The following is a 21,753-nucleotide window of genomic DNA, read 5'->3' as shown; positions in this document are numbered from 1 at the left end:
TGTGTGCATGCCTCTCCCGTCGTGCCACCGGCAGGGTGTCGTGGTGGCGGGGAGGGCCACGGACGCTGTGGGCACAGGGGGGGCTGGCTGTTGCTGCGCTGTTTTCCTGTAGCAATTTGTTAGTGATGCCTGTTCTCTTTTCTCTCTCCCCCCCTTCTCCTCCTCTCTTTCCTGCCTCTCTTTCCCTCACTCCCCCTGTGTGCGTGTCTCTCTCTTTCTGCCTCTCGTCCTCTCTGGCTTTCCTTACGCCCTGCCACCCCTCCTCGCTCCCTCCACAGACCCTCCTCCTCCTCCTCCTCCTCCTCCTCCTCCTCTCAGCTGGGAGCCTGGTCCTGGCGTGGCTGCCGAACAGTCCCGGTCGATCCCTTCCGAACTAAATGCCTCTGTGACAGAATCTCCACCTTCGCCATCTTAGCCCAGCTGAGCGCCGAAATGGTAAGCCCTGCCAAGGCAGCACCCGGAGCAATGAGCCCATGGGGGAGGCCAGGGAGACGGAGATGTGGGGGGGGGGGAGAGAGAGGCAAAGAAATGGTCCAGCGCATCACATTTCCGTGTGGCATTGCCAGGCGGCTGCGTTGTGCGCGCTTGCGTGTGTGTGCATGGCCAGGTACCGTGTGTGGGCAACTGTTGTGCCTTTGTGTGTCGTGCGCGTGCAGATCTATCTATCTACATAAACATAGGTGCAATAGATATAATATGTGACATGCCTATATTATATTTTACGCACACTCGGGCCAGCACATGGATGTGTCTGCATTTCAGTAAGGGCCACCGTGATAAGGAGGCGATAGGTTTGCACCTTGGAGAGCTATGACCTAAATAGTTGCAATAAAGGATGGGATACTCTTTCCTCCCTTTGCTGCATTAAAATGTCACCGTTGTTGCCTTTAATCGAGGTCAGTCTGGGAAGATGCTTTGCTGTCAACGCTGATGGCTGTGTGCCCCCCCTCCGCCGCGGACCCCCTTCCCTTTTGATGGCCAATGCAGTGTTGGCTGCCTGCCTGGGCCAGGGGGGGCAGAAGAGGGGGGGCGTCTGTTTCTTTGATGTTGGTGGGGTTCAGGCCTTGCTCTTTGCATTTGAATGGGACTCCGGGCAGGGGGAGGGGTGGGGGAGAATTGGGGTGAGGGATCCAACTGATCTGTTTTCAGGAGGTTTTCACAGTGTCCAGTAATCCTCTGGGGGGGGGGCCTCGCCGGGTACCTTTATGAGTCTGGTTTTTTTGTCTCGGGCCGATCGGGTCTCTCCTTGCTGGTGTCTCGAGAAAGGGGTCAAAAAGTGTGCATTGGTGTTCGCGGAAGAATTGCTTCGGGTGCTCAAAGGATGCTTAGGGAATAGCCATTGTGTGTGTAAGAGTGCGTTTGTGGGTCAGCCCTCAGAACTAGAAGGAGGTGCCTAGAGAGCGAGTGCAGCGTGGTGGTTAAGAGCGGCGGACTCGACTCTGGAGATCCGTGTTCGATTCTCCTCTCCTCCACGTGAGCAGCGAACTCTTATCTCGTGACCTGGATTTCTTGGAGCAGCAGTGGCGTAGGAGGTTAAGAGCTCATGTATCTAATCTGGAGGGACCGGGTTTGATTCCCCGCTCTGCCGCCTGAGCTGTGGAGGCTTATCTGGGGAGTTCAGATTAGTGCCTGTACACTCCCACACACGCCAGCTGGGTGACCTTGGGCAAGTCGCAGCTTCTCGGAGCTCTCTCAGCCCCACCTACCTCATAGGGTGTTTGTTGTGAGGGGGGAAAGGGCAAGGAGATTGTCAGTCCCTTTGAGTCTCCTGCAGGAGAGAAAAGGGGGATATAAATCCAAACTCCTCCTTCTCCTCCTCCTCCTGTTCTTGTTCTTGTTCTTGTTCTTGTTCTTCTTCTTCTTCTTCTTCTTCTTCTTCTTGTTCTTCTTGTTCTTCTTGTTCTTGTTCTTCTTGTTCTTCTTCTTCTTGTTCTTCTCCTTCTCCTTCTTCTTCTTCTTCTTCTTCTTCTTCTTCTTTTTCTTCTTCTTCTTCTTTTTCTTCTTCCTCCCACTCCTACACATGGAGCCTGTTGGGTGACCTTGCGCCAGACACAGTTCTCCCGGAACTCTCCGAGCCCCTCCTACTTCACAAGTGTCTGTTGAGGGGAGATGAAGAGAAGGAGTTTGCAAGCCCCTTTGAGTCTCCTGAAAGGTTCAGAAAAGCAGGGTGCAAAAACTAACTCTTCTGCTTCTGGATCAGGGTCGAGTGAAGTGTTCTTGGACGTTGTTAAAGCAAGATTTTTCAAAAAATATTTTTGCATGGATTTGGGGATGCCCTTCCCCCCAAAGACCCCTCATCCCTCCCCCCGCCGCAGACCTTTTGCTGACTGCTGTGTGCCCCCCCCTCCGCGGACCTCGGGTCCCTGTGGGAAAGACCTTTTGCTGGGCTGTGCCTTTGTTTTTGTTCCACAAGTGACCCGGTACCCCCCTAGTAGCAGTGGCGTAGGAGGTTAAGAGCTCGTGTATCTAATCTGGAAGATCCGGGTTTGATTCCCCGCTCTGCCGCCTGAGCTGTGGAGGCTTATCTGGGGAATTCAGATTAGCCTGTGCACTCCCACACACGCCAGCTCGGTGACCTTGGGCTAGTCACAGCTTCTTGGAGCTCTCTCAGCCCCACCTACCTCACAGGGTGTTTGTTGTGAGGGGGGGGAAGGGCAAGGAGATTTTAAGCCCCTTTGAGTGTCCTGCAGGAGAGAAAGGGGGGATATAAATCCAAACTCCTCCTCCTCCTGCTCCTCCTCCTGCTCCTCCTCCTCCTCCTCCTCTTGTTCTTCTTGTTCTTCTTGTTCTTCTTGTTCTTCTTGTTCTTCTAGTTCTTGTTCTTGTTCTTGTTCTTGTTCTTGTTCTTCTTCTTCTTCTTCTTCTTCTTCTTCTTCTTCTTCTTCTTCTTCTTCTTCTTCTTCTTCTTCTTCTTCTAGTGCAGCCCACTAAAGTCCCGGGACCCACCATCTTGGCCTGGAGGTCTTCTAAGGCCCTCCCCATCATCCCCAAGTTCAGTTTCTCTGTCTTGACAAGATTCCTTCCTTCCGGGGAGGGGAGCGAGGGAGTGACAGAGCGGGGTGGGGAAGGGGGCATCGCCGGGGAAGGCAGGTTTCCCGAGATGAAGGTTTGGTTTATTATTAGACACGCTAATGTATTTGGTCCACTAGTTGCCATGGAAACATCTCCACTGAAGTGGCTTTAAAGATGCAGTGTCGCCTATGCGGGTCTGAGCCCGAGGCAGACCTGTTCCCTCCTGGAAACACAGGCCTTCCGGGGGCACGAGGCATTTACGTTTGGGATGGTGTAGCACATTTCAAGGGCCAAGAAGCCGAAACAGGCGTGCGGTGGCCCGCAGTGACCCTGAACATCTCTGAGATGGGACCCTGATTCTAGGGCAGCTGGGAACCAATTCAGACATGACTACTTCTTTTTTTCCCCACTGGTACATCTAAGTTGTTTTACACGGACAGTTGCAAATGTGGGCGAGCTGTGGGAAAGATTTTGACAAATTGAGAACAGGTTTCGAAGCGGGCCACTGGCATGGGTTCGGGAGAGCCAGCGTGGTATAGTGCTTCGGGGGAGGGCGGTATATAAATCCAATAATAAATAAAGAAATAAATAAATAGTGGTTAAGAAGAAGAAGAAGAGTTTTGGATTGATATCCCCCCTTTCTCTCCTGCAGGAGACTCAAAGGGGCTGACAATCTCCTTGCCCTTCCCCCCTCACAACAAACACCCTGTGAGGTGGGTGGGGCTGAGAGCGCCGAGAAGCTGTGACTAGCCCAAGGTCACCCAGCTGGCGTGCGTGGGAGTGCCCAGGCTAATCTGAATTCCCCAGATAAGCCTCCACAGCTCAGGCGGCAGAGCGGGGAATCAACCCCGGTTCCTCCAGATTAGATACACGAGCTCTTAACCTCCTACGCCACTGCTGCTCCATCTATTAGATGGATGGATGGATGGATGGATGGATGGATGGATGGATGGATGGATGGATGGATGGATGGATGGATGGATGGATGGATGGATGGATGGATGGATGGATGGATGGATGGAGGGAGGGAGGGAGGGAGGGAGGGAGGGATGGAGGGATGGAGGGATGGAGGGATGGATGGATAGTGGTTTAGACAAGGTGGATTCTAATCTGGAGAACCAGGTTTGATTCCCCACTCCTCCACCTGAGTGGCGGAGGCTTATCTGGTGAACCAGATGTGTTTCCGCACTCTTACACTCCTACTGGGTGACCTTGGGCTAGTCACAGTTCTCTCAGAACTTTCTCAGCCCCCCCTCCCCCGTCTCACAAGGTGTCCCTGAGCTGCAGACTTCATACAAGAGGTAGAAGAAACATGACTCTTTCGTAGGGTTGCCGATTCTGAGTTGGTAAATACCTGGAGATTTTGGGGGTTGAGGCAAGGGAGGGACAGGATTTAGGGAGGGGTGGGATTTCAATGGGGAATAATGCCATAAAGTCCACATTCCAAAGTTTCCATCCCCTTGAGATCAATTGTATTCCCAGGAGATCTCCTGCCTGAGAGTTAGTATAGTGATAGTCAATCCACTTTTGCACCAAAAAGGCTAATACACTTGTCCCAAGACAATAATTGTTTTTGAATCTTTATAATATAATGTACATGCAAGAAATGCTTCTCTAATCGTTCATCAAAATAAATAATTCCAACTTACAAGCGAAGACAATATTTACAATGCCGAGACATCTTTTTTAAGTTGTTAAAACCAAAAATAATTGCAACTTACACATTTGTCAGTCATCAACCGTCAGCCATATTCTGGCTTCGACAATCTTTTTTTGATTGTTTAAACAGTGAAACTTAACAGCACACGCATTTGTCAATCATCACTTAATAAATCATATTTTGGCTTATGCATATTTTGACTTGGCCTAGCCAAACTCCAGTAGGTTTGCTCTCGGAAATCATAAGAACATAAGGAAGAGCCTGCTGGATCAGACCAGAGTCTGTCCAGTCCAGCACTCTGCTACTCGCAGTGGCCCACCAGGTGCCTTTGGGAGCTCACAGGCAGGATGTGAAACCAATGGCCTTCTGCGGCTGCTGCTCCCGAGCACCTGGTCTGTTAAGGCATTTGCAACCTCAGATCAAGGAGGATCAAGATTGGTAGCCATAGATCGACTTCTCCTCCATAAATCTGCCCAAGCCCCTTTTAAAGCTATCCAGGTTAGTGGCCATCACCACTTCCTGTGGCAGCATATTCCATGTTGCGTGAAGAAGTGTTTCCTTTTATTAGTCCTAATTCTTCCCCCCAGCATTTTCAATGGATGCCCCCTGGTTCTAGCATTGTGAGAAAGAGAGAAAAATGTCTTTCTGTCCACGTTTTCTACCCCATGCATCATTTTATAGACTTCAATCATATCCCCCCTCAGCCGCCTCCTCTCCAAACTAAAGAGCCCCAAACGCTGCAGCCTCTCCCCATAAGGAAAATGCTCCAGTCCCTCAATCATCCTCGTTGCCCTTCTCTGCTCTTTTTCTATCCCTTCAGTTTATTATTCAGTTATTGTCTTGGGACAAGTGTATTAGCCTTTTTGGATGCAAAAGTGGACAGACTGTATTTATATAGTGCACCTACCCCATAATATATTTTTTTTAATATGGTGAAACCACCCAAGAGTTGGCAATTCTACTCTTTTGGCTGATGGCATTTGCAGATGTTGCTTTCTGCAAGCTGTGGAGGGTGTACCTCTGTTGTACTAGGCAGTGGTGGCGAACCTTTGGCACTCCAGATGTTATGGACTACAATTCCCATCAGCCTCTGCCAGCATGACCAATTGGCCATGCTGGCAGGGGCTGACGGGAATTGTAGTCCATAATATCGAGAGTGCCAAAGGTTCGCCACCACGGTACTAGTGCATACCATTGTCCCATCCAAGAACATAAGAACATAAGAACTAGCCTGCTGGATCAGACCAGAGTCCATCTAGTCCAGCTCTCTGCTACTCACAGTGGCCCATCAGGTGCCTTTGGGAGCTCACATGCAGGATGTGAAAGCAATGGCCTTCTGCGGCTGCTGTCTTGGATGATCTGTCTTTGGATATCTTGCATTGAGGAGGAGACAGGGTAGGTAGTCTAAAAAGCACCTTCCACCATTAGGATTCTAGACCCAACAGCTCAAGAAATAGCCTCAGGGACACATTTCATGTACAGATATGTACAACTGACCAAGGCCCTAAAGAACGAGAAGAAGCAAGAAGAAGAGTTTGGGTTTATACCCCATCTTTCTCTCCTGTAAGGAGACTCAAGGTGGCTCACAAGCTCCTTTCCCTTCCTCTCCCCACAACAGACACCTTGTGAGGCAGGTGGGGCTGAGAGAGTTCTGAAGAACTGTGACTAGCCCAAGGTCACCCAGCAGGAATGTAGGAGTACGGAAACACATCTGGTTCACTAGATAAGCCTCTGCCACTCAGGTGGAGGAGTGGGGAGTCAGGCTCAGGTCATGGGTTAGAATCCAGGCTCTTAACCACTACACCACGCTGGAATCATCATTGGGAGGCAGAGTTTCTAAATTGCAAGACAGTGGTGGCCGTCTGTGGGAAGGTTGTGAGGTCATCATTTTGGGAGAAAAACTGAAAAGAAATATAAGGCCTTGTCTATTTATAGGACGTTCTTAACATAGAGTTCCTGGAGATTCCTAGAGCTACCCAGGAGTGACAGGGTAGCTCTAGGAATTGTTGCAAACTCTATCGTAAAACTGAACGTTCTGATTTCTTGGCTGAGTGATTAACGTTTTTTCTGTTGGGTCATCATGTTGAATGAATGTACCAACAATGGCACTGTTGTGTGGTCGGCGCAAGTGAAATTGATCCTGAATCCCCTTTAAAAATGATTCTGCGGTTAGAAATTTGTGCTGCAGCCCTAAGAAAACTTTGCTGGGAGAAGGCCCCACCGAATAAAGTGGAACAAAGCTCTTTGTAGGTCTGCTTAGGATTACTCTTTAGGGTTGGGTTTGAAGAAGAGCAGCAGTGGCGTAGGAGGTTAAGAGCTCTTGTATCTAATCTGGAGGAACCGGGTTTGATTCCCAGCTCTGCCGCCTGAGCTGTGGAGGCTTATCTGGGGAATTCAGATTTGCCTGTACACTCCCACACACGCCAGCTGGGTGACCTTGGGCTAGTCACAGCTTCTTGGAGCTCTCTCAGCCCCACCTACCTCACAGGGCGTTTGTTGTGAGGGGGGAAGGGCAAGGAGATTGTAAGCCCCTTTGAGTCTCCTACAGGAGAGAAAGGGGGGATATAAATCCAAACTCCTCCTCCTCCTCCTCCTCTCTTCTTCTTCTTCTTCTTCTTCTTCTTCTTCTTCTTCTTCTTCTTCTTCTTCTTCTTCTTCTTCTTCTTCTTCTTCTTCTTCTTCTTCTTCTTCTTCTTCTTCTTCTTCTTCTTCTTCTTGGCCCAGCCCCAACATTCACACACGCACAGCTTCAGTGGTGTAATTTTTGGGGTTGCATGGAAGTGTGGAACAGACTAAATGCAACTCGTCTTAGCCTGGCTTAGATGGAATTTACGACAAACACGAGAATCTGTTGTTAATGATCTGGATAGGAACTGCCCCCCCCCCCCAAAAAAGCAGTCAAGATGGAACATACATGCTGATGAAGATGGAACATACATGTTGAGCACCTTCCTTATGAGGAGAGGCTGCAGCGTTTGGGACTCTTCAGTTTGGAGAGGAGACATCTGAGGGGGGGATATTATTGAAGTCTATAACATTATGCATGGGGTAGAAAATGGTAACAGAGAGAAATTTTTCTCTTTCTCACAACTCTCGAACCAGGGGGCATTCATTGAAAATGCTGGGGGGAAGAATTAGGACTAATCAAAGGAAACACTTCTTCATGCAACGTGTAATTGGTGTTTGGAATATGCTGCCACAGGAGGTGGTGATGGCCACTCACCTGGATAGCTTTAAAAGGGGCTTGGACAGATTTATGGAGGAGAAGTCGATCTACGGCTACCAATCTTGATCCTTCTTGATCTGAGGTTGCAAATGCCTTAGCAGTTCAGGTGCTCGGGAGCAGTAGCAGCAGAAGGCCGTTGCTTTCACCTCCTGCATGTGAGCTCCCAAAGGCACCTGGTGGGCCACTGCGAGTAGCAGAGTGCTGGACTAGATGGACTCTGGTCTGATCCAGCTGGCTCTTTATGTTCTTAAGTGGTTTTGTTCCATGAAATGGGCATAAAACCATGAAGCTCGTCTTTGAATTTAATATTATGGACTGTCGTTGCATGGTGGACATTGGGATTCACTCCTAGAGGACTTTATGTGCGAATTGCACAATGTATGTGAATGTTTACGGAGCACGTTTGGAGCTTCTTGAGTTGCTCATTCATCACCATTTTGCAGTTTGCAGTTTCTTCACTCTGGCAGACCCATTTGCACAGAAGCATTGAAAACATATTGCACTTTAGGACTTCATATATTTGTATATACAATTGTGACATTTTTGGTCATGGCCTCAGTATGGTCGATTCCGCACTTGCATTATCGACCTAAGTTCGAGCTGCGTTTGGCCTAAGTGCTCCGCACAACCACTGGGATCGACATGGTTTTGTACCAGCTTCGCCCCGTGTAACGGTCAAATTTCTGACTCCAGTTGGGGAACTACTACTTTTTCAGGGAACCCCGCTCGAACTCAGCTCGATTCCAGTAAAGTGTGGAATCTCTGGTTCCAGGAGGCCCCCATTCAGCCAATCACAGCTGAGTGTTTCGGGCATGCGTACAGCTGGCCAATCAAAAAATGCCACCTTCGTCCCTCCATTCCTGTGGCAGTTTTTTTAATAACGTGTGTGGGGATAGACGGAACACGGCCGTAGAACAGTAGCCAATCAGAACGGAGCGGCGAAGAGGCACTGGATGATTCCGCCCTCTGAGCTGGGATCAAGCTGGTTGCAGTGGGGAACAACAATGGCTTCGACCTGGGTCAGTACCCTTCTCAGGGAACTGGGTCGAACCTATTTTACTCGTGTGCGGAATCGCCCTATGTTAGGTTTGGCTTTCCTGATGTATACTATACTTATAAGTAACGTTTTTTAAGTAATGTTTTTAAGTAATGTTTAGGATTGGGAAAAACCTGGAGATTTGGGGGATGGAGCCTGGAGAGGGTGGGGTTTGGGCGGGGGGAGACACTCTAGCATAATACAATACTATAGAGTCTGCCCTCAGTAGCCAGGGGACTGGATCTCTGTTGCCTGGAGATCATCAGGAGATCTCTACCCCCCCCCCCCCGCTGGAAGCTGGCAGGTTTAATGAAGGTCGTGTTACAGGCGAGATTCCTGGAGCAGTGAGACATGGTGGCAGGGGCTGATGGGAATTGTAGTTCATGAACATCTGGAGAGCCACAGATTGCAGACCCCTGGACTAGATCATGGTGGCTGTTTGGCTTCACCAGCAAAATACTCTTAACTCGGAATGCCATCATGGTATGATAGAAAATGGATGCTAGAAACTGGTTGTTGTGGGTTTTTCCGGGCTGTGTGGCTGTGGTCTGGTAGATCTTGTTCCTAACGTTTTGCCTGCATCTACCAGACCATGGCCACACAGCCCGGCAAAACCACAACAACCAGTTGAATCCGGCGTGAAAGCCTTCGAGGATCCTAGAAACTTTTCGTTCAAAGAGTTGAGTGACATGTGTGGCAGAATGTTGACCCCATGTCTTCTGTAATGCTGAGCTGAATTAGAGCATTTATATATTCATTGTCTAAGAACATAAGAACATAAGAACTAGCCTGCTGGATCAGACCAGAGTCCATCTCGTCCAGCACTCGGCTACTCGCAGTGGCCCACCAGGTGCCTTTGGGAGCTCACCTGCAGGAGATGAAAGCAGTGGCCTTCTGCCTACCGCTACTCACAGCACCTGGACTGTTAAGGCATTTGCAATCTCAGATCAAGGAGGATCAAGAATGGTAGCCCTAGATCGACTTCTCCTCCATAAATCTGTCCAAGCCCCTTTTAAAGCTATCCAGGTGAGTGGCCATCACCACCTCCTGTGGCAGCATATTCCAAACACCAATCACACGTGGCGTGAAGAAGTGTTTCCTTTGATTAGTCCTAATTCTTCCCCCCAGCATTTTCAATGAATGCCCCCTGGCTCTAGTATTATGAGAAAGAGAGAAAAAATTTCTCTCTGTCAACATTTTCTATTTTCTATGTATTGTCGAAGGCTTTCACGGCCGGAATCACTGGGGTGCTGTGTGGTTTCCGGGCTGTATGGCCGTGTTCTAGCAGCATTCTCTCCTGACGTTTCGCCTGCATCTGTGGCTGGCATCCTCTGAAGATCCTCTGAAGATGCCAGCCACAGATGCAGGCGAAACGTCAGGAGAGAATGCTGCTAGAACACGGCCATACAGCCCGGACCCCACATCACCCAAATTTAATCTGGAATGTTAGTTGCAATTAAACCAGATCCCATGTGGCACCCGTGGCTGCAGCTCTGCGGTCCTGGCTCTGCTCATGCCCCGAGTTCGATTTTAACGGAAGTCAGTTTCCGGTAGCAGTCTCAAAGTTGACTCAGTCTTCCACCCTTCTGCGGTTGGTTAAACGAGTTTGTTAAAGGTAAAGTGTGGGCGACTGGGGAAGGCAACGGCAAACCGCCCCGTAAAGATAGTCTTCCTAGTGATGTGACGTCACCCAGTAGTGACCCATCGCTTGAACAGGGAACTACCTTTACCTTTAAAGCTGGGTCATTATATTGAAGCTGAACACGATATTTATTTATTTTTTGGTGCTGTTGTTACATGATGAATGGTGACAGCTCCAATCTGTCAGTTTCATCAAAAACAGGGCGAGGGAGGCAGAGTAATAAATTGCCAGAACAGTAATGTGATGATTTATACGATATTATTTCCGAGACACAAGTTGTTTTTTTTACCGGTTTGCATTTATGTTTGGATCTAGGTGTGGATGTTTGATTGTGCTCATCAGCAATACTCCTGGTGATATTCAAAAGGAGGGGAGAAGCTGACCGGGCAATTGTTTGGCTTGAAATTAAATTAATCAGCAAACAAAATAGAAGAAGAAGAAGAGTTTGGATTTATATCCCCCCCCCTTTCTCTCCTATAGGTGACTCAAAGGGGGTTACAAACTCCTTTCCCTTCCCCCCCACTACAAACACCTGCGAGGTAAGTGGGGCTGAGAGAGCTCAGAAAAACTGTGACTAGCCCAAGGTCACCCAGCTGACGTGCGTGGGAGTGCACCGGCTAATCTGAATTCCCCAGATAAGCCTCCACAGCTCAGGCGGCAGAGCGTGGTATCAAACCTGGTTCCTCCAGATTAGAGTACACCTGTTCTTAACCATTACACCACTGCATATCAGGGGTCTTCAAACTATGGCCCTCCAGATGTTCAGAGACTACAATTCCCATGAGCCCTACCACTTGGCCATGCTGGCAGGGGCTGATGGGAATTGTAGTCCATGAACATCTGGAGGACCATAGTTTGAAGACCTCTGGCAAAGATACTATAAAGCCATGGGGCAGCAAAATAATAATAGAATAGAATAGAATAGAATCTTTATTGGCCAAGTGTGATTGGACACACAAGGAATTTGTCTCCGGTGCATATGCTCTCAGTGTACATAAAAGAAAAATACATTTGTCAAGAATCATAAGGTACAACACTTAATGATTGTCATATAGGTCTAGTAAGCAATCAAAAAACAATCAGTAGTACTAAAAACATAAAATGTAAAGTCATAAAATAAATGAAATGAAATGTCAGCACAATCATAAGTGGGAGGAGATGGGTAATAGGAATGATGAAAAAAGTAGTGCAGTAATTATATAATAAATAGTAAATAAATAGTAAATAAATAATAATAATAATAATAATAATAATAATAATAATAATAATAATAATAATAATAATAATAATAATAATAATAATAATAATAATAATAATAATTTCAGCATAGTGTACTCAAAAAAACGGTCGTGTAGTTGAATCCCTTGGAGGTTACAGTGAAGTTTCTTTGTGCAGGGCAAAATTCTGCTTTCCAGACTTCCTGAAGAGCTCATCTGTGGCTTTTGGGCAGGTTGCCTCCTCTGCACTGAGCCAAGTTGACAGATTAGTCAGCAGTAAGGTTTTTTTTTTTTTTTTAAATGTGCATTGAAAAGTTCCATATAAAAGGTTCATAATACTGGGATGCAACTTTCCCTGTAAGCCACGCAGCTGCATAGCTGCCCAGCCGCAGTACTGGTGTGGTGCAGATAAGGGGCCACCCAGCAGGGTGAGCTCTCCCAGGCATCCCGCACAGCATTGGGGACCTTCCGCACAGCATCGGGGAAGGATTACAGGAGAAGTTGCCAGGATGCATAAACAGGAGCAGCAGTGGCGTAGGAGGTTAAGAGCACGTGCATCTAATCTGGAGGAACTGGGTTTGAATCCCAGCTCTGCCGCCTGAGCTGTGGAGGCTTCTCTGGGGAATTCAGATTAGCCTGTACACTCCCACACACGCCAGCTGGGTGACCTTGGGCTAGTCACAGCTTCTCGGAGCTCTCTCAGCCCCACCCACCTCACAGGGTGTTTGTTGTGAGGGGGAAGGGCAAGGAGATTGTCAGCCCCTTTGAGTCTCCTGCAGGAGAGAAAGGGGGGGATATAAATCCAAAACTCTTCTTCTTCTTCTTTTATGCAGGCCTCTGTACATTATCTGTGGAAGTTATACTGAAACCCATAGAGCTGAAGCAATTAGCAGCCTGCTAACGTCTCATTTATTTCAATGGGGTCTTGGGAGCATTGAATTTTTTTGTTTCTGAGATTGTCCCTCACGCTGTTTAATTTGGAAAGACCGTCAGGGCCCCAACAAAGATATTTCAGCAATCCCACTGATCAGAAACATTTGAAATAGCTCGCAGAACGGGGAGGGAAATGGAAACAGCGCAAAAAGGACACACCGCGGAGATCTCTGTCACCTGAAGATCAGCTGTAATCCTAGGAGATCTCCAGCCTCCCCCTGGAGGTTGGTAACCCTATGGATTCATGGGATGCAACTTTGACTCCTGTTTGTCTATTCCCAGCCAAACCTTACTCCCTAATGGGTGCTGTGTGGTTTCCGGGCTGCATGGCCAAAGGATCCTCTGAAGATGCCAGCCACAGATGCAGGCGAAACGTCAGGAGAGAATGCTGCTAGAACATGGCCATACAGCCTGCAAACCACACAGCACCCAAGTGATTCCGGCCGTGAAAGCCTTCGACAATACACTTACTCCCTAATGTTTCCTGGGAGCTTAGAAAGCTGTGAGGAGCAAGACAACGAGCTAGCAGCATCTTTGGGGAAGGGGCCATCATTTTTGTGTTGGCCTCACAGGTAGTTTTGTGGAGGCTTCAGTGCCCAGAGCCAGATGTCCAGTACTGGCATGAGCAGTCCAGTATTTTTACTGACTAAGCGTTTCCCCACTTACCTCCAACGGAAGGGTGCTGCGTGCAACTCCCAGCAATTCCTGGCGCGCACCTGGGCTTCCCCACGATCCCGCGCTCTGCGCGGGGTCATCAAAAGGCGCCTTTTCAAAAGGCGCCTGGAATTACGCACGCTGAGGGGGCACAACAGTGGCAGCGTCGGGGCGGCTGCACTGTCGCCGCCCCTGTAGTGGGGAGTGCTGGGGGACCCCGCGCTACTTGAGGAGAGTAGCGCGGGGCTTAAGGTAAGTGGGATAACGTCCACTCTCTGATGAAGGGGGACCTCAAAAAACATTTCAATGCAGTATTTTTTCAGCATTTTCCCCAAACAAAAAGGCCCCGTCCGCACCTGCGGAATAATGCACTTTCAGTGCACTTTCAGGATTGTTTGTAAGTGGATTTTGCTGCTCCGCACAGCTGCGAAGTGAACTGGAAGTGGATCGAAAGTGCATTATTCTGCAGGTGTGGAAGGGGCCTCGTTCCAAACACTGGATGCTCCAGGTCAACTGGCAACCACGAAACAATGTATTGTCGAAGGCTTTCACGGCCGGAATCCCTGGGGTGCTGTGTGGTTTCCGGGCTGTCTGGCCGTGTTCTAGCAGCATTCTCTCCTGACGTTTCGCCTGCATCTGTGGCTGGCATCTTCAGAGGATCTGATGTTGGGAAAGCAAGTGGAGTATATATACCTGTTGCAGTGTCCAGGGTGGGTGGGGAAACCTTGCCTGTGAGTCACAAAGGCGGCAACCAGGTCAATAGTTGAGGGCATCTGAATAGAAGTATGAGTAACAATGAAGACTATAGCCTGGGAGTAACCCTGTAGATAGCAAGGTCACTGGTGGGAGCATCTGAATAGAAGTATCTTGGCCTTTGTTTCTTTTGTCTATGGTCATCCTGTGTTTGTGTGGAGCTGGTTACTCAAGATACTTCTATTCAGATGCTCCCACCAGTGACCTTGCTATCTACAGGGTTACTCCCAGGCTATAGTCTTCATTGTTACTCATACTTCTATTCAGATGCCCTCAACTATTGACCTGGTTGCCGCCTTTGTGACTCACAGGCAAGGTTTCCCCACCTACCCTGGACACTCCAACAGATATATACTCCACTTGCTTTTCCAACATCAGATCCTCTGAAGATGCCAGCCACAGATGCAGGCGAAACGTCAGGAGAGAATGCTGCTAGGACACGGCCATACAGCCCGGAAACCACACAGCACCCAACCACGAAACAGCCCGTGCCAAACAGCAGGAGCTGAGTTTGGGTAATCCTGACAGGGCCAACTGTGCGCTTGGGCACAGTTCACCCTCTGAGGAGGGGGCGGAGCCTGGGAAAAGGGGGCAGTACCATGGGGTGTCCTTATTTTTTTTAAAGCAACTTTAAGCATTGCAAGTTCCTAGAATCCAGGGTTTAAGCAGAAAGCTGGGCATGTTGGACCCTAAAATGGGGTTACTGGCCAGGAGATCTAGATCGAGGGATGTAATTGTACCTCTCTATTCTGCATTGGTTAAACCTCGCCTGGAATATCGTGTGCAGTTCTGGGCACCGCAATTCAGGAAGGATATTGACAAGCTGGAATGGGTCCAGAGGAGGGCGACCAAAATGGTCAAAGGTCTGGCATCCATGCCCGATGCAGAGAGACTTAGGGAGCTGGGTATGTTTAGTTTGGTGAAGAGAAAGTTTTATTTATTTATTTATTTTATTTATTTAAGTTAAGAGGTGACATGATATAAAATTATGATATTAAGTGGATTAAGAGGTGACATGATATAAAATTAAAATTAAGAGGTGACATGATATAAAATTATGATATAAAATTATATAAAAGTCTATAAAATTATGATATAAAATTATATAAAAGTCTATAAAATTATGCATGGGGTAGAAAATGTGGACAGAGAGAAATTTTTTCTCTCTTTCTCACAATACTAGAACCAGGGGGCATTCATTGAAAATGCTGGGGGGAAGAATTAGGACTAATAAAAGGAAACACTTCTTCACACAACGCGTGATTGGTGTTTGGAATATGCTGCCACAGGAGGTGGTGATGGCCACTCACCTGGATAGCTTTAAAAAGGGCTTGGATAGATTTATGGAGGAGAATTCGATCTGTGGCTACCAATCTTGATCCTCCTTGATCTCAGATTGCAAAGGCCTTAGCAGTCCAGGTGCTCGGGAGCAGCAGCAGCAGCAGAAGGCCATTGCTTTCACCTCCTGCAGGTGAGCACCCAAAGGCACCTGGTGGGCCACTGCGAGTAGCAGAGAGCTGGACTAGATGGACTCTGGTCTGATCCAGCAAGCTAGTTCTTATGTTCTTATGTTCTTATGATACTAGCCCTGTTTAGATATTTGAGGGGATGTCATGATGGTGAGGGAGCAAGCTTGTTTTCTGCAGCTCCAGAAACTAGGACCAGGAGTAATGGGTTCAAGGTGAAGGAGAAGAGATCGAACCTAAACATCAGGAAAAACTTTCTGACAGTCAGGGCTGTTCGACAGTGGAATGCATGACCTCGGAGTGTGGTGGAGTCTCCTTCTTTGGAGTTTGTTAAGCAGAGGCTGGATGGCCATCTGCCAGGAGTGATTTGATTGTGTGTTCCTGCATGGCAGAGGGTTGGACTTGAAGAAGAAGAAGAAGAAGAAGAAGAAGAAGAAGAAGAAGAAGAAGAAGAAGAAGAAGGGGAGGAGGAGGAGGAGGAGGAGGAGGAGGAGGAGGAGGAGGAGGAGGAGGAGTTTGGATTTATATCCCCCCTTTCTCTCCTGCAGGAGACTCAAAGGGGCTTCCCCCTCACAACAAACACCCTGTGAGGTGGGTGGGGCTGAGAGAGCTTCGAGAAGCTGTGACTAGCCCCAGGTCACCATGCTGGCATGTGTGGGAGGGCACAGGCCAATCTGAATTCCCCAGATCAGCCTCCACAGCTCAGGCGGCAGAGCGGAGAATCAAACCCGGTTCCTCCAGATTAGATACATGAGCTCTTAACCTCCTACGCCACTGCTGCTCCGATGGCTCCCTTCCAACTCTATGATTCTATTATTCTTTGATTTGTTCGAAGGGAGGAGGGGCTTCAATGGAGGGTGATTCCACTTGCTTTTAAAGTTTCCAACGTTGAGGCTGGAAGCTTTAAGCTTCAACTTTCCTAATTGCAGGGCTGGTTAGCAGGATAAAATCTCCACTCTGCTCCCCGGTCCTGCTCTCTTCTGCATTTCTGTAGTGAACTTTGGTGCTCTGGATTTCTCCGCATGGATTAATGCACTCCCCCGCCCCAACCCCAGGAGTAATTAGCTTACTCGGCTGTCAGCCTGTCAGGCCAAATTGATTTCATTCAGGCCTTGTTAATTTCGCTTCCCTTTGGCCATTTCACCCGAGCTGCCACCTTTGCTCAGGACAATTTGGCAGCAAGGAGCTCGTTGCCGTATTGGGGGGGGGGGGAGGCGGATTATTGAGTGACTCCCCAGGCAAAGTGGCATCTCTGCTGTGAGGCCAAGAAGGGCGGGTAACAGGCTACCTCTCTGGGGCCCAACAAGGAGTGCCAAACGTCACAGCACAGTTTCCTCTTTCCAGCCTCCCCTCACTGACTGTTGTGGGGTAACATGAGAATGTGCCTTACTCCAGATGCTGCAAGAATGTAGGATGCCAGTGTGGTGTCGTGGTTAAGAGCAGATGGATTCTAATCTGGAGAACCGGGTTTAATTCCCCACTCCTCCACCTGTGTGGCAGAGGCTTATCTGGTGAACCAGATGTGTTTCCGCTCTCCTAAATTCTTGCTGGGTGACCTTAGGCTAGATACAGTTCTCTCAGGACTCTCTCAGCCCCACCTACCTCACAAGGTGTCTGGTGTGGCGAGAGGAAAGGAAAGGAGCTTGTGAGCCACTTTGAGTCATGTGTGCATGTATTTTATTTGTAAAAATTTTGAAATTGCTGCTATAATGTATTTTAATGAATTTTAATGTTTTACTGCTATATTGTATTTATGAGATTTTATTTGTTTTATGTCTCATTGTACACTGCCCAGAGTCCTTCGGGGGTTGGGCGGTCTATCAAGCCCAACACACACACACACACACACACACACAAACAAACAAACAAACTTACAGGACACAAAGGAGGGATATAAATCCAAGCTCCTCCTCCTCCTCCTCCTCCTCCTCCTCCTCCTCCTCCTCCTCCTCTTCTTCTTCTTCTTCTTCTTGTTCTTGTTCTTCTTCTTGTTCTTCTTCTTGTTCTTCTTCTTCTTCTTCTTGTTCTTCTTCTTCTTCTTCTTCTTCTTCTTCTTCTTCTTCTTCTTCTTCTTCTTCTTCTTCTTCTTCTTCTTCGAGGAGCATCAGGAGCATCAAGGTAGATCCTCTTAGAAGCCAACCAGCTGGCTCATGCCAGGGTGCAACTAGCCAGAATTTCTGTTCTTCATTTTATTTCTTTGGAAAAAAATCCATTTATTTATATTTGCTATCGGTCGATTCCCCACCGGAAAAGTGAATGTAGATACTAACTGGTTTGGGGAACTTTTGAGCACAGTTTCAGTGTGCCTACTGCAGCTCCTGCCCCACAAACGATCCTTGTTCCCAGAAACGCAGCAGCAACGAAGGATTCTCCACTGAGGCGGATTGAACACGCGATCTGCTCAGGGGCTACCCTGATTGGCTGCTGTGCCGTGTTGGGGCGGGATTTTTTTTATTTTTAACCTTGCGGATCCATCTTTGCGCGAGCCTGCGCAGAACGACTCTATTCGGAGACAAAGAAACGGGCGATTAAAGCAAAGCCCTGTTTCCGCGCACCTCTATGTAGTCGGATCCATGTGGATACGACATGTAGCTCTGCTTTGTATTGCCTCCTACTCAGTCAATCGGTCAAAACCAGTGCCACGTTGCTTCGTATCCACGTGGATCTCCGGTCCGTGAAATTTTTTTTAAAAGGCTGCACGCGTCACTCACAACCCACTGCGTTCTCATTGGACGGGAGGCTCCACGTCACTACCAGCAGCGGGAAAAATGAATCCGGATTTACACACACACACACCCAATAACTTCCCCACTGCTCCAGATTGCCCACGCATTTTTTGAAAAGGTCTACTTTCTTGCAGGTTCTAAAACAACGCGTGTTGGGGAGGGGAGCGCCAGAAACGGGATGAAAACGTGTTCAGCGCTGGTGCAGTGGGGAGTTCTGCTGGAAACCTGGATATTTTGTGCTCAGCAGAGATGGGAGGGGATTTTGGGGGTGGAGCCTGGGGAGGGCAGGGCTTAGGAAGAGGCGTGACCTCAACAGGGTCTTAAGCCACACAGTCCACCCTTTTGAGCAGCCATTTTTCCCCAGGGGACGTCATGGGTGTCTGGATGTCAGTTATAATTCTGGGAGCTCTCCAGGTCTACTCTGGAAGTTGGCTGCTATCTCTGTGATAACATATCATCTGCTCTCCAAAGCTACTGTTTTCTCCAAGTGACCTGATCTCTGGAATCTGATCAGCTGTTATTACAGTAAAACTTGGTAACTTGAGTCACTCAGAACGATGGGAGAAAGGCAGATACCTATATGAACTTTTTAATTGTATGAGCAGTGACATAGGAGCAGCAGTGGCGTAGGAGGTTAAGAGCTCGTGTATCTAATCTGGAGGAACCGGGTTTCATTCTCCACTCTGCCGCCTGAGCTGTGGAGGCTTATCTGGGGAATTCAGATTAGCTTAATGCCCTCCCACGCATGCTAGCTGGGTGACCTTGGGCTAGTCACAGCTTCTCGGAGCTCTCTCAGCCCCACCTACCTCACAGGGTGTTTTGTTGTGAGGGGAAGGGCAACCAAGGAGATTATCAGCCTTTGAGTCTCCTGCAGGAAGAAAGGGGGGGATATAAGGCCAAACAATTCTTCTTCTTCTTCTTCTTCTTCTTCTTCTTCTTCTTCTTCTTCTTCTTCTTCTTCTTCTTCTTCTTCTTCTTCTTCTTCTTCTTCTTCTTCTTCTTCTTCTTCTTCTTCTATTATACATGTCATTTATGCAGAGGTGGAGCACTCACAAGGACATGTAGGGTCATATGTCCCTGGGCGCACACCAGCTGGTCATGTGAGGGTGGAGAATCGCCCCCCACACCCCTCCCCTTAGCCTGACCCCGCCAGGCTGCTCCCTCTCCATAGAGTAACCTGGTGGGGCCGGGCCGAGGAGCAGCCCGCGGCAGGCTCCCGCCAGCTAAGATAAGAGGTGTGGGGAGGGCCACCTGGAGCAGGTGTTGCCCCAGCCACAATTTCCCCCCTCTGCCTTAATGACACTACATAAGTATAAATAATCGAGCAATTAGGAAGTATAGTGAGGCAATAGACATACAAAGAAGGGCAGAAACCCAAACCACTATACAGTGGCTATCAAGGAAACGTGTACTTTTAATGAATAAATCCATGTGTATTAAATAATGTTCAATCTCCATTATTTTTCTTAGTACATGTGAATCTATTCATTAACGCTCCATATGTGTAACCATTCATGACTGTTTAAGTGTTATTCACTGGAAGTGCACCTATTGAGATAAGACTTAATTTGGGCTTCAGAGTGCCTTGGTTTTAATTTTAGTTATTAGGCACTGTGCAATAAAAAATAAAATATATTGTTGATTTTTTCCTTTTCTTTCAATCTTTTGGATCCGAGTTGGTTCTGTAGGTTGGGTTTTCTTTCCCTTCAGTTTGGGGGTTGATTGGCACGTGTGCCATGCACAGTTATGCTATAATGCTGATCGACTAACACAAAACTTCTTGGAAAAAAATATAGATTATGCAGGGCAAGAAACCAGTGTCAGGCAATGAAACTGCAGACAAAGAATCGGTGGTTCGAGCAGCACGAAGAGAGAGCAGAGGCGGGAATTTGGGGACCCAAACAGCAGTGATGAGAACTTTACAGTGGTGCCTACCTGAAATATGGTTCTAGGCAGAGGCGTAACTCTAAGGGGACAGGGGTGCATGATGCACTGGGCGTGCAACCCTGTGGGGGGGGCGGGACGGGGGTGTTCTGGGGCGGGATGGGGGCAAGTCACGGAGGGGCAGAGGAGGCACCAGTGCACTGGGTGCATTTCCCCCTTACTATGCCTCTGGTTCTAGGTGAGAGTTGGAGAGCATGTGGAAATGCATTCATATCTGGGCTCCCTATTCCTGATCCCAAACCTGGGCAACTTTGGGCTGCAATTCAGCCTTCCTTTGAGACACTCCCTTTTCCTTCTAAATCTGCCCGCTCTGTTTGCATCGTCTAACATCCCTCCTTTCCCCCAAAGAACAAGGGCAGGTTCACAGTCTGTTGTTTGAGAAACGTTCTGACAGTTTGTACCCAACAAAATATGGCATTTCTCTCAGGCTCAACAATGCAAGCTGGGATCCCTTTCCCGGCTGACATTTCTCCTTTCTCTCCTTCTCCTCTTCCATTAGACGGAGAGGAGGCGTAGATCTGGGTTAGAAAGCATATGTTGCTCACGGATTCGCACTGGGACCATGGCGAGTGGAAGGAGGGGCTTAAACCTGTTCTTGGTGCTCCCCCCCAACCTAAAATGACTCCAGGAGTTTGCTACATTAGGGAAACTCACATGTAGCCCAAACGTAATGCCCGTTGCTGATCTGGGGCTCACTGGTTACTTTTAAAAGTAGGCATGGGTAGGTAGGTGGTGGGTTTTCCCCGGCACGGCCTCTGATCAGCTGTGCAGATTAAAAAGAACATAAGAACATAAGAACAAGCCAGCTGGATCAGACCAGAGTCCATCTAGTCCAGCTCTCTGCTACTCGCAGTGGCCCACCAGGTGCCTTTGGGAGCTCACATGCAGGATGGGAAAGCAATGGCCTTCTGCGGCTGCTGCTCCCAATCACCTGGTCTGTTAAGGCATTTTCAATCTCAGATCAAGGAGGATCAAGATTGGGAGCCATAAATCGACTTCTCCTCCATAAATCTGTCCAAGCCCCTTTTAAAGCTATCCAGGTGAGTGGCCATCACTACCTCCTGTGGCAGCATATTCCAAACACCGATCACACGTTGCGTGAAGAAGTGTTTCCTTTGATTAGTCCTAATTCTTCCCCCAAAAAAGCATACTATTTGACAGAGCATAGGTCAGTGATGGAGAACCTTATCAAGACTGAGTGCCCAAATTGCAACCCAAAACCCACTTATTAATCGCAAAGTGCCAACACAGCAATTTAACCTGAATACTGAGGTTTTAGTTTAGAAAAAAAAACAGTTGGCTCCGAGGCGTGTGTTACTCGGGAGTAAGCTTGGTGGTAGTCGGTGGCTTTGCTTTGAAGCAACCGTGCAACTCTTCCAACGGGTGAATCACAACCCTAGGAGAGTTTACTCAGAAGCAAGCCCCTTTGCCAGCAACCGAGCGTACTCCCAGGCAAAGGATCGCGCTTTAGCTCTTCACATGAA

The 21,753-nt window shown here is 48.3% G+C and overlaps 1 protein-coding gene across 1 annotated transcript in view; it reads left to right on the top strand.

Annotated features, from left to right (window-relative positions):
* The first annotated feature begins 265 nt into the window (after nucleotides 1–265).
* LOC125439452 (adhesion G protein-coupled receptor B1-like) overlaps nucleotides 266–21,753 on the top strand; it is a 124,514-nt gene continuing 103,026 nt past the window's right edge. Inside the window, 1 exon segment of the mRNA XM_048508555.1 lies at nucleotides 266–435. Within this exon segment, the coding sequence (XP_048364512.1) occupies nucleotides 433–435 (3 nt within the window). The 5' untranslated portion in view covers nucleotides 266–432.

The sequence above is a fragment of the Sphaerodactylus townsendi genome, linkage group LG09 (genome assembly GCF_021028975.2).
Source record: "Sphaerodactylus townsendi isolate TG3544 linkage group LG09, MPM_Stown_v2.3, whole genome shotgun sequence".
Taxonomy (NCBI): Eukaryota; Metazoa; Chordata; class Lepidosauria; order Squamata; family Sphaerodactylidae; genus Sphaerodactylus; species Sphaerodactylus townsendi.
The sequence above is the reverse complement of the archived record's forward strand: the minus strand, read 5'-3'. Positions and strand labels throughout refer to the sequence as shown.